The sequence below is a fragment of the Vitis vinifera genome, chromosome 5, assembly GCF_030704535.1.
Source record: "Vitis vinifera cultivar Pinot Noir 40024 chromosome 5, ASM3070453v1".
Lineage (NCBI taxonomy): Eukaryota > Viridiplantae > Streptophyta > Magnoliopsida > Vitales > Vitaceae > Vitis > Vitis vinifera.
Genome location: NC_081809.1, coordinates 6,188,076 through 6,203,832, shown reverse-complemented (window position 1 = coordinate 6,203,832; position 15,757 = coordinate 6,188,076). Strand labels below are relative to the sequence as shown.

The 15,757-nt window shown below is 35.8% G+C and overlaps 1 protein-coding gene across 1 annotated transcript; it reads left to right on the top strand.

Moving 5' to 3' along the window:
* The first annotated feature begins 10,380 nt into the window (after positions 1-10,380).
* On the top strand, positions 10,381-13,761 carry LOC100242476 (putative calcium-transporting ATPase 13, plasma membrane-type). Its single transcript, XM_002279557.4, has one exon. The coding sequence runs from the start codon at positions 10,560-10,562 to the stop codon at positions 13,593-13,595; it is 3,036 nt and encodes a 1,011-aa protein (XP_002279593.1). The 5' UTR covers positions 10,381-10,559; the 3' UTR covers positions 13,596-13,761.
* The last annotated feature ends 1,996 nt before the right edge of the window (positions 13,762-15,757 follow it).

Below are 15,757 nucleotides of genomic sequence, written 5' to 3'. Positions count from 1 at the left end.
CAAAATCAAATTGGATATCGTCGTCGGCCTGATCAGATCATAACTGGAGGAATTGCCTATTTTCCTTGAGTAACATAACAGCAGGGACATCACTGACCAGAAAGACAGCCACAAGGAAGATTCCACACCGTAACCCTTCTTTCAGCCCATGTTCATTAATGGCAAGAGAAAGTGCAGCACAAGCTACAAGTATGAGGATGGTAAAACCCTAATGGAAAGAGCATTTTTAGGTGGCTTTGCCATGTTTGAGGCCTTCTTCTTCACATCACCTTCTATTCCTCCAAAGCTAGCTTTGGCCTTTTGTCCTCCACTATTTCAGGTGAGGCTTGTTTCATCAATCATGGAGAAGTCATACCCATGCTTAACATTGATCACAGGTATCAGATTGATTGAATCTTTTTGGCATGCCGAGTGAGGACCCTGTACGACCTTATGGCAATCTATGATCAAGTCATTTTATTTATGCAGTGTTTCAATTTCTTGTGAATCTGATATCAATAATTTTTTTGGCAGTTCAAGTATACTGCTGTTTCTTTCCTGTACAGTACTGTCAGTGAGGGGCCTCCCTCCCTTGTGACTTGACCAGCTTAACAGTATGTTTTGCGTCTGAAAAGTCAAAATAATGATAAGATAATGTGGAAAAGGTAAAGAAAAATGAAAAAAAGAAAAGAAAAATAATATGACATTTCCGACGTTATTTTCAAACTTCATTGTGATTTTGTAGGATATCTTACGTGATTGGTTCAAGGTTTAAATCACATGTGCTGGCTTCTCTCGACGTGGCATGTGAAAGGCGACCTAGTCAACCGAATAGCTTTTATTTTCATGCATTTTTTATTAGGCTAGGTCCACAGAAAAGGATTGACATAACGGAAAAAATAAAAAATAAAATCAAAATTAATTATTATCCTTCTAATTTTTGGCAATTATCAAATCAAAATTAACAAAATGGAACAACTACGCTGAAGGATTAATGAATCTTTTAATTTCATCAACATCTCACAAAGATAAAAGTTGCATGCGAAATACATGAAAATTTAGGTACAAAAACACTTTTTGCCGTTCACATATATCTACTTACATTGTTTTTTTTCTCTTAATTTTCTCGTTATTTATTTTCGAGATTAAACCTTTAAAAATATAATTTACATGCATGTATTTATATCTTCGTATGTATTTAAGATTACTTATATTAAATGCAAAAGACCTTTAAAATTGTATAAGTTTGTCTATTATGAATATATTTATTTATTTTATTTTTTCACTTATTTCTTATATATTTAGAAATATTGTTTATGAACATGCATAAATGTCAAATACTTTTTTTTTTTTTAAATTTTCTTATATGTACAAGTTAAATACTTGTAGCAAGACATTTATATTAGTTGTGCAATTTTTTACAAGTCCATTTATTGTAAATATATTTACATATTTTTCTTCATTGTCTTATTTTTTATACAAAGGAAATATTGTTTACACACATGTATAAATATCAAATACCATTTTTTTTTATATATAAAAGACATTTGTATTATGTATATAAGATATTTGTACTAATTGTACCATATAACCCAAATAAACATGTTATTTTGAATACATTTGCATATTTTTATAGATATTAATAAATAAAAAAAGTCTTATAGATTTAGTATAATTATCTTGCATACGGGTGGAAATATATATATATATATATTTGATATTTGGGCATGTGTAGATAAATTTTTTAGTAATTTGGTATGAAAATTGGTCAAAGTAAATAAATAAAAACATATATATAAATTCATGATATACAAAGTTTGTATATGGCTTATAGAGTCATTTAATTAAATTTCAAAAATAAAAAATTATAATAATTAAATGTTAAATTAATAAAAAAAATAAATTAAGATAATAGTTGTACTTAAAAGAAAAAAAAACAAAATAAAAATTATATGAATATTAAATAGATTTTAAGAATAATTTTATTTGTTATTTTTTAAATTTTAATATATTAATTATCATTAGGACTTAAAGATAAATTTTAATATATTAAATAGTTGCAATGCTCCGATGCCTATAATCCAATTCCAAAAACTTACATCTTTGGGCCAAATATGCATTTTATATGAACCTTAGATCCATTTGCTAGAAATGAGGTTCTCGCCTTTTAAAAATCATATTGAATGTATGTTGGGTATTTTTGGGTGATAACTTCTCCATATAACCTTCAAAGCAATTTTGAAATTTGCTCAACTATTTTAACTTAATTATGCAAAATATGTGACTTAAGGTAATTATAGATTTATATACCCTTTTAATATAATTATACATGTTAGGATTATAAAATAAGTTGTTAACTGTTAGTTTGTTATGTTGTTAGAGGCTGTTAGATTGCTATGACAAGTTGTTAGTGTTGAACACGTGTAAACAAGTTTGTTAATGGGAAGAAACTATTGTAGTATAAATATTGAAGTTTGCTTTGAAAAGAAAAAAGAGGATTTCTTCCATATTTCACCTGGGTCCTTTCTTTTCCTCTTTCTCGCTTCTTTCTCTCTTTATTCTCTTGTTTCTAACATGGTATCAGAGCACTCAACTTCAGCAATGGAGAAATTTCAACAAACCCTAGAATCTTCTTCCTCTAGTCATTTTGTCCCGATTTCGTTCAGTCATTCTACCTCAATTAAGCTCGAAAATCATAATTTATTGATATGGAGAAAACAGATTTTCTCATCAATTCGTGGTCACAATCTTCAGCATTTTGTCACTAGAATTCATGATCCACCGTTAAAATTTCAAAGTTCAGAAGATTGATATCGAGGAATAGTGAATCAAGATTTTATTGATTGGGAACAACAAGATCAGCTCTTGGTTTCTTGGCTTCTTTCATCAATGTCAGAAGGAGTTCTTTCGAGGTGAGTAAATTGTGAATCTGCTTTTCAAATTTGGAAGACATTGGAAGTATATTTTGCTTCTCAAACACATGCTAAAATCTCACAGTATAAAACCTTGCTTTAAAACACCAAAAAAAAAAAAAACTCTAAGTAAGAAGAATATTTGCTTAAAATTCGTGGTTTTGTTGATCTATTTGCTCTTGTTGGTGTGAATCTCTCTGTAAAAAATCACATTGATGCTATCACAAATGGACTGCCTAGTGAATACGACACATTCTTTCTCACAATTAATTCTCGAACTGAGGATTATTAAATATAGGAAATTGAGTCTTTTTTATTAGCACAAGAGGCTAGGATTGAGAAACAAAGCAAGAGTTTAGACTTTGAAACTACTTTTGTTAATATTACACAAGGTCCAGGTAACTTTGGTAGAGATAATTTTTCTCAAGGCAAAGGTTTTACTAGTAACAATCAGTTTAGCCCTAATTTTGGTAGAAGTAATTTTTCTTCCAGAGGAAATGGTGGTTGGAGATACTAAAATACTTGGAATAATAATGCTACTGGTAATACTGAAAAATTAGTATGCCAAGTGTGCATGAAGATTGGTCATTCTGCAGATAGGTGTTACTATAGATATGATCCTAGTTTTCAAGGTCCTCGTACTCCTGGTTTCACTCCTAGTTTTCACCTCAAACGTAGGTTCAAAGTGGCAACAAGCCTAACATGCAAGTTCTGATGGCTACACCAGAAAACATTTGTGATACTAATTGTTATCCAAACTCGGGTGCCTAAAACCATGTGACTGCAAATGCAAATAATATGGTTGAACACACACCATATTATGGTAATGAGCAAGTTCGTGTTGGCAATGGTATGAGACTCTCTATTAAACATATTAGTCTTTCAAACCTTTCAAAATTTCAAGGCTCAAGCTGAATTACAATTAGGGTTCAAAATTAAATGCCTACAATCTGATTTGGGGGGTGGGGGTGAATTTCGTGCTTTTACTGATTACCTTACTATAAATGGCATTATTCATAGGATTTCTTGTTCTCACACTCACCAACAAAACGGTGTGGTTGAAAAAAAGCATAGACATATTGTTGAGAATGGTCTTACCTTACTTGTTAGAGCCTCAGTGTCTTTCAAATATTGGGATGAATCATTCAGAACAGCCGTGTTCTTGCATAACAGGCCGCCCTCTCCAGTTTCACATGGTAAGTCTCCCTTACAACTTCTTTTTAATCATGTTCCTGATTACAAGGCTCTTAGAATATTTGGTTGTGCTTGCTATCCCAACACTAGACCATATGATAGTCATAAACTTGGCTTTTGGTCTGTACAATGTACATTTCTACGTTATAGCCTCACTCATAAAGGCTACAAGTGTTTAGACCCCTCCGGTAAAATTTTCATATCTAGAGATGTTATTTTTTATGAACATCTATTTCCATTTTCAGAATCTCTTTCTTCTTAATCTCAACATTCTTCCATTTCTCAACCTCTCTCCTTTAGTCAATCACCACCAATTCTTTATTCTAAACAACCTGTCTCTTCTATTTCTACAGCCTCATCACCCTCTCCTATTGCTCTCATTCCTCTTGTCAACACAACCACTCACTTGGAAAACTGTCAAGACTCTAATGCTCCCATTGTATCATCATCTCTCTTAAGTACTGTTGGAAATACACACTCTATGATCACCAAATCTAAGAATGGCATCTTTAAACCAAAAGTATACAGTGTTACCAAAAAACCTCAGTCTTCTAATGAAGCTTTGCAAAATGAGAACTGGAAAATAGCCATGATAGATGAATATTCTGCTCTCTTGAGAAACAATACATGGTCTTTGGTTGACCTTCCAGTTGGTAGAAAAGTAATAGGATGCAAGTGGATTTTCAGAGTTAAAGAAAATCCAGATGGTTCTATTAAAAAATATAAAGCTAGACTTGTTGCAAAGGAGTTTCACCAAACAGCTAGATTTGATTATACAAAAACATTTAGCCCTGTTGTGAAGCCTACTACAATCTAGGTGGCTCTCACTATAGCATTATCAAGGAATTGGAAAATTCAACAACTTGATATCAACAATGCCTTTTTGAATGGAGATCTACAAGAAGAAGTTTATATGGAACAACCTAAAGGCTTTATTGAAAAATCCACTTCTCATTTGGTATGCAAGCTCCACAAATCTCTATATGGTCTCAAACAAGCACCACGTGCCTAGTTTGAGAAACTCTACGAAGCACTTGTAGGTCTTAGTTTTACATCTACTAAATTTGATCGGTTTTTATTCACAAGGTTCACTATGGATCACACTACCTCTCTCCTAGTATATGTTGATGATATACTGGTTACTAGTAGCAATCCTTCTATAATTCAACAATTAATCTCACAATTAAACAAGAGTTTTTCTCTTAAAGATCTTGGTGAGATAGATTATTTCTTGGGCATACAGGTGAAACATACTACTGAAGGTCTACACTTGTCTCAGACTAAGTATGTGCATGATTTCTTATGTAAAGCCAAAATGAACAATGCAAATGGCATTAATACTCCCATGATCAGTGGTCAACAACTTACAACATCTGGAAGTGGTATTGTGAAAGACGTTCAACTATAGGAGTGTTGTAGGTGCACTTCAATATGTCACTATCACCAGGCCATAAATTTCCTTTTGTGTCAATCGAGTTTGTCAATATTTGAAGGATCCACAAGAAGAACACTGGCAAGCAGTAAAAAGGACACTTAGATACTTGAAAAATACTATTCAGTATGGACTTCATTTGACTTGTTCAAGTATTTTAAATCTGGTGGGATTTTGTGATGCTGATTGGGCATCAAGTCTAGATGATAGAAGATCTACATCCGACTATTGTGTCTATCTTGGAAACAATCTAGTTTCTTGGTACTCAAAGAAACAACATATTGTTTCTAGATCATCTATAGAGGCAGAATATAGAAGCTTAGTTAGACTACTGCTGAGATCACATTGTTAACTACCCTACTAAGTGAATTGAGGATCACATTACTAAGAACTCCAGCAGTATAGTGTGATAATTTGAGCACAATATTGTTATCTGCAAATCTAGTTTTACATGATAAAACCAAGCATATTGAGCTTGATTTGTATTTTGTGCGTGAGAAAGTTTTTCAAAAGCTTATTGATGTGATACATGTTCCTTCAAGTGACCAAACAACAGATCTTTTTACCAAAGCTATACCCAGTTCCAGATTTCCTTAGAAGCAAACTCAAAGTTCTTGATTTAAGTGCTCTGAGTTTGAGGGGGGGTGTTAGGATTATAAAATAAGTTGTTAACTGTTAGTTTGCTACTGTTAAGCTGTTAGATTGCTATAATAGGTTGTTAGTGTTGTACACGTGTAAGCAAGTTTGTTAATGGGAAGAAACTATTGTAGTATAAATATTGAGGTTTGCTCTAAAAAGGAAAAAGAGGATTTCTTCCAGATTTCACTTGGGTCCTTTCTTTCCCTCTTTCTTGCTTCTTTCTCTCTTTATTCTCTTAGTGACAACAATACCTTATAAAATTCTTCACTTTTGAGAAAACAAATTTATTTATAAATGATTACTTTTCATTGTATCATAGGACTCAGATTTCATTATATAAGAAGTTATTTAAAGCATTAAACAAAGGTGACACGTGTTAGGAAATTTTTATATAAACACAAATTTTGAAACACATAAGTCTGTGTAATAGTGTTTTTACTTGAAACGTTCTTAATGGAAGTATTTTCTCTTAAAATGTTTTTAGAAGAATCATCTAAATATGTTTGACATCAATTTTAAAAAGAGGTCTAGCCTTCGCTTTCTTGTTCAACGAGACCTCATTTTTATTTTAGAAGTATATTAGTTTAGTACTAACATAGAAATTATTACTGACTAACCCTCTTATTCCAACTTATTCACATTAGATATGAACTAGAGTTTAGAGCTTGGTCAATACAGGGTGTTGAACTTGAGATTGCTTAAAATTGTAATTGGATAAGCTTCATTTAACTATATATTCCTATGGTAATGCAACTCACTCCAAGGTATATGAAGTCAAACTTAAACCCTTTCAATTAATTTAAAGGTAGACGCGATATCGATAGTAACCAATTCCACATTGTGATACATTTCTAACATTTAAAAATTTTCATTTTTTTAAGTATTAGAAAGACTAAACACATTTTCTAAAATCACTATTAAATGCATCGGTTTTTCTATAAAAAAAAACACTTGTTTTAATGTTATAAGTAGGGATGACAATTTTCTGGGCAAATCAGGTAACTCGCCCCTATTGGGACGGGTATGAAATATAAAAAATGGGTATAGGTCAGGTATGGGAATATTTTAAAAGCCCAAATCGGGTTTGGGATGGGTATGGATTTTGTTCCAACCTGCCCCGCCCCGTCCCAAATATAAATTTACAAAATTACCATTCAACTACTAGTAAAATGTCAAAAAACTCCCCGTATATTCCCATTTGTCTTAATTCTAATGGGCGTTCCTTCTTCTTTTTCTTCTTCCTGTAATACAGGGGTCTTTCATTCTTCCCATTTGCCCTAATTCTAATGGTTGTTCCTTCTTCTTCTTCTTTTCCCTCTAATACAATGGTCTTTCATTCTTCCCATTTGCCTTAATTTCAACAGCCACTTCTTTTTCTTCTTCCTCTAATGCACTGCTTGAAACCCTATCTTTAGGATCAATACTACTTTTTCTTCCCCTATCACACCAACTCAAATACTCTGAAATCAATTCCATCTTGTTCTTGGTTTAGCCTCAGAGCCCAAAACTCCTCTTTCATGACATCAAACTAGTTATAGACTTCGATCTCCTTCCCTTAAATATGTGCAACACAATCATTTAAAGCATCACCTTGAAGTCTTTGTCCGAGAGCACAACTCAAAAGGAACGCGAAAACCTTTGAAGTAGTGGATTTGATGAAATCTTGGTTCAAAGATTGGCTTGAATAGGAATTCACATCCATGGCTGATATCGACCCATTTTCCCGTTTGGTTCAATTTTCATTATGTTCTCTTGTAAATGGTTCAAATGATTTTTTATTTTTATTTTTTTGTGTTTTGCATTAATTTTGAGTCATTTAAGTTAACTATGGGCTTAAAATGATTGATTGTTGTGGTGTTAATTTCAACTTTGATATTATTTTTTCATATTTGGTATATTATCATAATCTCGTTATTTTGTAGTGAAAGGAAAATGCAGATCACCAATTTGGGTTAGGGCTCAATGGACATTCGGGATAGGGGGGATGGGGTTATTAATTCTTTTGTTAACGAGGATGGGAATCAATCAACCTGCCCTAACACGGGTTTGTGCCGGGGATGGGAAATAACTATATAATCAGGTGCGGGAATGGGATAGGAATGACCCGTCCTAAACTCATCTCGTTACCATTCCTAATTAGAAGTGATTTTTTAGATTTTTAAAAGTGTTTTCCAAATTTTGCAAAATACCTTTTTTTTTTAAAGAAAAAAAAAACATTTTTTAGCTAAAAGGGCTTTACCGCCAAATGATTCTAAGCCAACTTTTAAGATTATATATGTTGGGTTAAAGTTGGTGGGAAAGACATTGATAGAAAAAATAAAATAAAATAAAATAAAATTTTATTTTTTCTCTACTTTTATTGTTCTTGAAAAAGAGAAGATAATACATTGTGTAATTTATTTCCTAATTAATATAAGTAAAGTTAAATATTATTTGAATCAACATAATCAATTTCCTAATCTAGTTAACATATTTATTATTTAATTGAGAAATTTATTCCTAATGCATCAGTTTCTCTAAAAAAAAAAAACACTTGTTTTAATGTTATAAGTGATTTTTTAGATTTTTAAAATTCCAAATTTTGCTCAATACCTTTTTTTTTTTTTTTATAAAAAAAAAAACACTTTTTTAGGCTAAAACGGCTTTTCTGCCAAATGATTCTAAGCCAACTTTTAAGATTATATATGATGGGTTAAAGTTGGAGGGAAAGACATTGATAGAAAAAAATAAAATAAAAATTTTTCTCTACTTTTATTGTTCTTGAAAAAGAAAAGATAATACAACTATTCTTAAAAAATGGGTCATCATGTTAAAATGGCGAACCAGTTTATAAAATTCTTCATATTTACTCTCCTTTTCGATGTGGGATCAATGTGAAGGCCTTCGAAGAAACTTGGTGGTGCTCTCCACCAAGTTTGTTATAGTGGCGAACATAAAATTATTTAGATCATGTTCCCACTTCCCATCATATGTGCTTTCTTGGTCATAACAATAAAAGAAACTTGGTGGTGCTTTCCACTTCTCAAAACTTCAATATACAAGTTTTGCTTATGATTTGGGATTATCCAAAATGAGATTGTCCTTCTTGTGCAATTCACACCAACTTTGAACTTTTATAAGAACTGTCTTACACCTTTTAAGTTATCATATTTTTTAATAAGTGACGTGGCCTTATTTTAATATACTAATATCCTACTTTTTCTCACTGGATCAAAAAGGCTAGCTATGCATTAAATAATCATACATAAGTATGACCACCAACAATTCACTCTTGATTCAGCACAATATTTTATGTAAATTAATCAGGCCATCCTTTACTTCCATATTAAGATCCCCATCGATTGAATTGAACTTTTCTAACAAATCGAGAAAAAGAGTCAGCTAGAACCCATTTATGCATTTGCAAATGAGATTCTATTCAAACTTGAGATTTTGTTTTCTTCTTATTTATTAATTTTTCTCAAGAATGATCCTCTAATGTGGTTTAATACCTCTTCTTTTCCTCTCATGGCTTTCTGAACAAGGGAAAAACTTTTGAACAATTTTAGTTATACTGTACATTCCCTGATATATATACCAACAGAGCTTTGTGGACTGACATCTTCTTAGTTCTTGCCTCTCCCAGACGTGGAAGCTGCGAAATGCCGAAATCTTCTGGTGGTGTGCAAGTAAGTATGGAGAAAGATGATTAGAATTATTAGAAACAAATGAAAAGTCCATTAACCGACCCCAATTACCGACCGAAAAAAAAGGAAGGCAAAGCGAGGAAGCAATGAAACTACATCTGAAACCTGCGTTTCATGACCTGTAATATTCGGCTCAATGATTATGAAAGCTTCGGGCCACAATTGAAGTTGGATTCTTTAGGCTTTAGTATTAAAAAAAAACACGCATGTCGACCCTCAAAAGTCAAAACTAAGCACTTTCGCATCACCCAGCGCAGCCGGAGCCATTGGTGGTTGTCTTGAGATCCTCGAAAACGAGTCTTTTGACACTTCTGGGAATTTCTGGGTACCGCGTTGACTAGTCAACTATATTTTTTATTTTATTTATTAACATACTATTTCCTATTTTATTTATTATCCTTGTGCACTAAGAATTAGCTAGTAGCCAATTTACACCCGACAAACATGATCTTCTCAGTAGAAACACTTCATATTCAATGAAATACACCGGCTCTACTCTCCTATAAGAAGTGGCAAATCCTTAACCTTAAACACATGCATTCACAGGGTTGTTCCCATTTCGGGGTTTTTAGTCTCGCACATTTTCTTCATATACTTAGCTTCAATTTTCATTTCCTTCATTCTTTTTTCTTTCATCGTGGTACGTTACTTTGTTAAATAATTCATCTTCGTGTCCGCTTCATCATCTTTATCAGACTCTTTTGTCTGTTGAATAACATGTCTAACATTTTGCATTTTAACTTAAGTTGCATAGAGTCCATACTCGATGTGCCAGCCACCCTTAGCAAACCCAACAAGAAATGGCATTCGGCCTTTGCTACCATCTATTGTTCCAGGGCCCTTCATTCTCTTCTCAATAAGAAGAAAAGCAGCAAACTCCCGCTTAGTACTCCTTCCTTTGTTGTCGTCAGTGTTGAGCCCCACGTTGCCTTCTCAAACATTGATCACACAAGCCTCACTGCAGTGGTGAAAGAGAAAAACTTAGATCAACTTCGCGAATTGGGAGGAGTTGAAGGTGTGGCTGACGCTCTAAAAACAGATACCAAAAATGGCATCCATGGTGCTGTTGAAGATGTAGCTGAAAGGCAGGAAACGTTCGGTTCAAACACATACCCGAGGCCGCCTACTAAAAGCTTCTTCTACTTTGTGTTGGAAGCTTTTAAGGATCTTACCATTCTCATACTTCTAGCTTGTGCCACACTCTCCCTCGGTTTCGGAATTAAAGAGCATGGGCTGAAGGAAGGGTGGTATGATGGTGGAAGCATATTCGTTGCTGTCTTTCTAGTCATTTCTGTTTCTGCTGTGAGTAACTTCAGGCAAAACCGACAGTTCGAAAAGTTGTCTAAAGTCAGCAACAACATCGAGGTTGAGGTCGTTAGAGATGGGCATCGTCAGAAGATTTCTATTTTTGAAATCGTTGTTGGTGATGTTGTTTGCTTAAAAATCGGTGACCAAGTTCCTGCTGATGGCTTATTCTTGGACGGCCATTCACTACAAGTGGATGAATCCAGCATGACCGGGGAGAGCGACCATGTACAAGTTAATAGCACCCAGAATCCATTCTTGTTTTCTGGAACCAAAGTGGCTGATGGATATGCTCAAATGCTCGTGACTTCTGTTGGTATGAACACAATATGGGGGGAGATGATGAGCACAATCAGCCGCAACATTAATGAACAAACACCCCTACAAGCCCGTCTTAACAAGCTGACTTCTTCAATAGGCAAGGTTGGTTTGGCCATTGCTTTTCTAGTTCTTGTCGTGTTGGTGGTTCGCTACTTCACCAGGAATACAGAAGATGAGAACGGAAATCAGGAGTTCTATGGTAGCAAGACAAAGGCTGATGATATAGTGAACGCCATGGTCAGAATCATTGCTGCAGCAGTTACCATTGTGGTTGTGGCAATTCCAGAAGGCTTGCCTTTGGCCGTCACGCTCACACTTGCTTATTCAATGAAGAAAATGATGGCTGACCAGGCTATGGTTCGGAAGCTTCCTGCCTGTGAGACCATGGGTTCTGCAACTACTATTTGTACTGATAAAACAGGTACCCTTACTCTGAACCAGATGAAGGTGACAGAGTATTGGCTTGGCAAAGAACCTGTTGAAGATTCCTCTTCAATTGCCTCAAATGTTCTCAAACTGATTCAACAAGGAGTTGCTCTGAACACAACTGGTAGCATTTACAGGGCCACTTCAGGATCTGAATTCGAGTTCTCTGGTAGTCCCACAGAAAAAGCCATACTTTCTTGGGCTGTTCTGGAACTTGATATGGATATGGAGAGACTAAAGCAGAATCATACCATTCTTCATGTTGAAGCCTTCAATTCAGAGAAGAAAAGAAGCGGGATTTTAATGAGGAAGAAGGCTGACAACAAAATGCATGTGCACTGGAAGGGAGCAGCAGAGATGATATTAGCAATGTGTTCAAGTTACTATGATGCTTCTGGAAGCATGAAAGATCTGGATGATGCTGAAAGGATGACATTTGAGCAAATAATTCAAGGTATGGCCGCTAGCAGCCTCCGTTGCATTGCTTTTGCACATAAACAAATTCCAGAGGAAGAGCAGGAAATTAGCGAAGGCTGTCAAAGGCTAACAGAAGACAGCTTGACCCTCATAGGACTTGTGGGGATAAAAGACCCATGTAGACCAGGGGTAAGAAAAGCTGTGGAGGATTGCCAATACGCTGGAGTGAATGTCAAAATGATTACCGGTGATAATGTCTTCACTGCAAGAGCAATAGCCACTGAATGTGGAATACTAAGACCTGATCGAGACATGAATAGTGAAGCAGTGGTAGAAGGTGAGGTTTTCCGGAAGTACACCCCAGAGGAGAGAATGGAGAAAGTGGATAAAATCTGTGTGATGGCTAGATCCTCTCCCTTTGATAAACTTCTCATGGTACAATGCCTGAAACTGAAAGGCCATGTGGTTGCAGTGACAGGTGATGGCACAAATGATGCACCAGCATTAAAAGAAGCCGACATAGGACTTTCCATGGGGATTCAGGGCACAGAAGTGGCAAAGGAGAGTTCAGATATCATCATCTTGGATGATAATTTTGCTTCAGTGGCAACAGTCTTGAGATGGGGAAGATGTGTTTATAACAATATCCAGAAATTCATCCAGTTTCAGCTGACTGTGAATGTTGCAGCCCTGGTAATCAACTTTGTGGCAGCAGTTTCAGCTGGTGAGGTTCCATTGACAGCAGTGCAGTTATTGTGGGTGAACTTGATCATGGACACACTAGGTGCCCTGGCCCTCGCCACAGAGCAACCCACCAGGGAGCTGATGGAGAAACCACCCGTGGGTCGGACAGAGCCACTTATCTCCAACATCATGTGGCGGAATATATTAGCCCAAGCTTTGTATCAGATAGCTGTCCTCTTGACCCTACAGTTCAGAGGAGAATCGATCTTTGGAGTGAGCGAGAAGGTAAAGAATACCTTGATATTCAATACTTTTGTGCTTTGCCAAGTCTTCAATGAATTCAATGCAAGGAAGCTCGAGAAGAAGAATGTGTTTAAGGGGCTACATAAGAACAAGCTATTTTTGGGGATCATTGGGATGACCATTATCCTTCAGGTGGTTATGGTGGAGTTTTTGAAGAAATTTGCAGATACAGAGAGGTTAAATTGGGGACAATGGGGTGCATGCATTGGAATTGCTGCAGCATCTTGGCCAATTGGTTGGGTTGTCAAGGGCATACCTGTTTCAGATAAACCATTCCTAAGCTATCTAAAGTGGTAGGAGCATCACTTCAGATATACAGATTATTTTTTATACTCAAACTTCCCTCTACAAAGTAGTATCTATTCATTTATTAGATTTTTTTTATTTTTTTTCATTCTCATTGTGGATTTGTAATTGATGTATGGTTGAATTTACGAAAATTATATGAATTTTTTTAAAATCATAGAGTCATTTCTTATGAAGCTTTTTGTGTTTCAGTTCATATAAATGTAACCCTGTGATTGTAAACTTGGACACCTGTTTCTTCTTGTTGGTATCAAGTCAGGGCAGGGATGACAGAGGAGATGTAATAATCATGTATCAACAGTATAGGGAAAGAATAAAACCAGTCCCAAGTTCCGGAATAGTATAAATTCTGCAACATATGGTGATTACAAGACTAATCAAATAGAAGGCACAAAGAAACAAACAAGGATCGAGTGATGCAAGCATTACAATTTTAATAGTCCATAGCTTCAATGGGAGGAAACTTAGAAAGAAAAAAAACAGAAATCTTAGTATATGTTTTGATACACTTTTTTTTTTTTGATAGATAAAGGAAATTCATTAAAAGCCAAAAGGCTAAAGAGAGTATACACGAAGTATACCAAGATACAAAGGATCAAGAAACAAGGTTCTGACCCTTACTTGGTGGCTAACCAATTTACAAAATCAAACAACGATAAAGTATGATCCTTAATATATACCCTAGCCCAATTCACAAAAGTGTACAAAAAAATGGATTTGATATCTTGATCATTTCTTTCCACATCATCGAAGGCTCTTCTATTCCTTTCTTTCCAAATAGTCCACATTAGGCAAAGGGGGGCAGTTTTCCATGCTTTCTCCCTTTTCTTGCCCACAAAAGATCCATACCATCCCAGGAGATTCCTTTTCACAGAGGAGTGCATCACCCATTGCACCCCAAAAAGGGAGAAGGTTAGATACCATAACATTCTGGCTTTCTCACAAAATAGGAGAAGGTGATCAATAGACTCCTCCTCATTTTTACACAAGAAGCACCTGTTGGGGATGTTCCAGCCAAATCTCTTTAGGCGATCAATGGTGAGTAGTCTGTTCCAAGCCGCCTCCCAACCAAAGAAACTAGCCCTGGTTGGAGCCCAAGACTTCCAGATAGTACTAGCTGGGAAGGGGTGGTTGATGCCCATTGAGAGTGAGCTATAAAAACACTTAACAGAAAAGGTCCCATTCTTATTTGCTTTCCACCTGAGCGAGTCATCCACACCTCTTCTAATAGCCAAAGGATGAAGCTTGCTTAATAAGTTTTCCACTTCCCCCACCTCCCAATCATTGAGGTGTCTATTGAAGCGAGGTCCCCAGCTACCCCCAGCACCGTCTTCCTCCCAGGCCTCAGCAACCAAGCCTTCTTTGTTGACTGAGAGATTAAATAAGATGGGAAAAGCTTCTTCCAGAGATTGATTTTCACACCACAAGTCCTTCCAAAACTTCACTCTGGTGCCATCCCCTACAAGGAAGCGAGAGTGAGATCGAAAGTTTTCCCAACCGTTTCTGATGGCCTTCCAAACACCCACCCCATAACGATCTCTAACACCTTTTGAGCACCATCCCCCATCTTGAAGGTCATATTTACTAGAGATAATTTGCTTCCAAAGGGGCTCGTTCTCATTGGCAAATCTCCACAACCACTTACCAAGAAGGGCCTTATTAAAAATAGCTAGGTTGCGTATGCCCAAGCCTCCATCCTTTTTAGCGGCACAAATAACCTTCCAACACACCAAGTGAGGTTTGTTTTCTAAAGCGCCCCCTCCCCATAAGAAATCCCTTTGGATTTTTTCGAGTCTTGCACAAACTCTCTTAGGGATCACAAAAAGAGAAAGAAAGTAGGTTGGGAGGCTAGAGAGGGTGCTTTTTAATAAGGTTAGACGACCACCTTTGGAAAGGTATTGCCTTTTCCAGAGAGACAATCTTTTCCTGAATCTTTCTTCCACTGCATCCCACACACTAGTGGATTTGTAGGGGGCTCCAAGGGGAAGACCCAGGTAGGAAGTAGGTAAACATCCAATCTTACATCCCAAAATTGAGACGAGGGACTCCATGGGGGGGCACTCCCCCACTGGGATGGCCTCAGACTTGCTCAGATTGACTTTTAACCCTGAAATCGCCTCAAACCACATGAAGGTCCAGCTAAGGTATTGTAA

What these genes read in the sequence shown, in the direction of transcription:
- LOC100242476 (XM_002279557.4), top strand. Translation starts at nt 10,560, where the DNA reads ATGTCTAACATTTTGCATTTTAACTTAAGTTGCATAGAGTCCATACTC.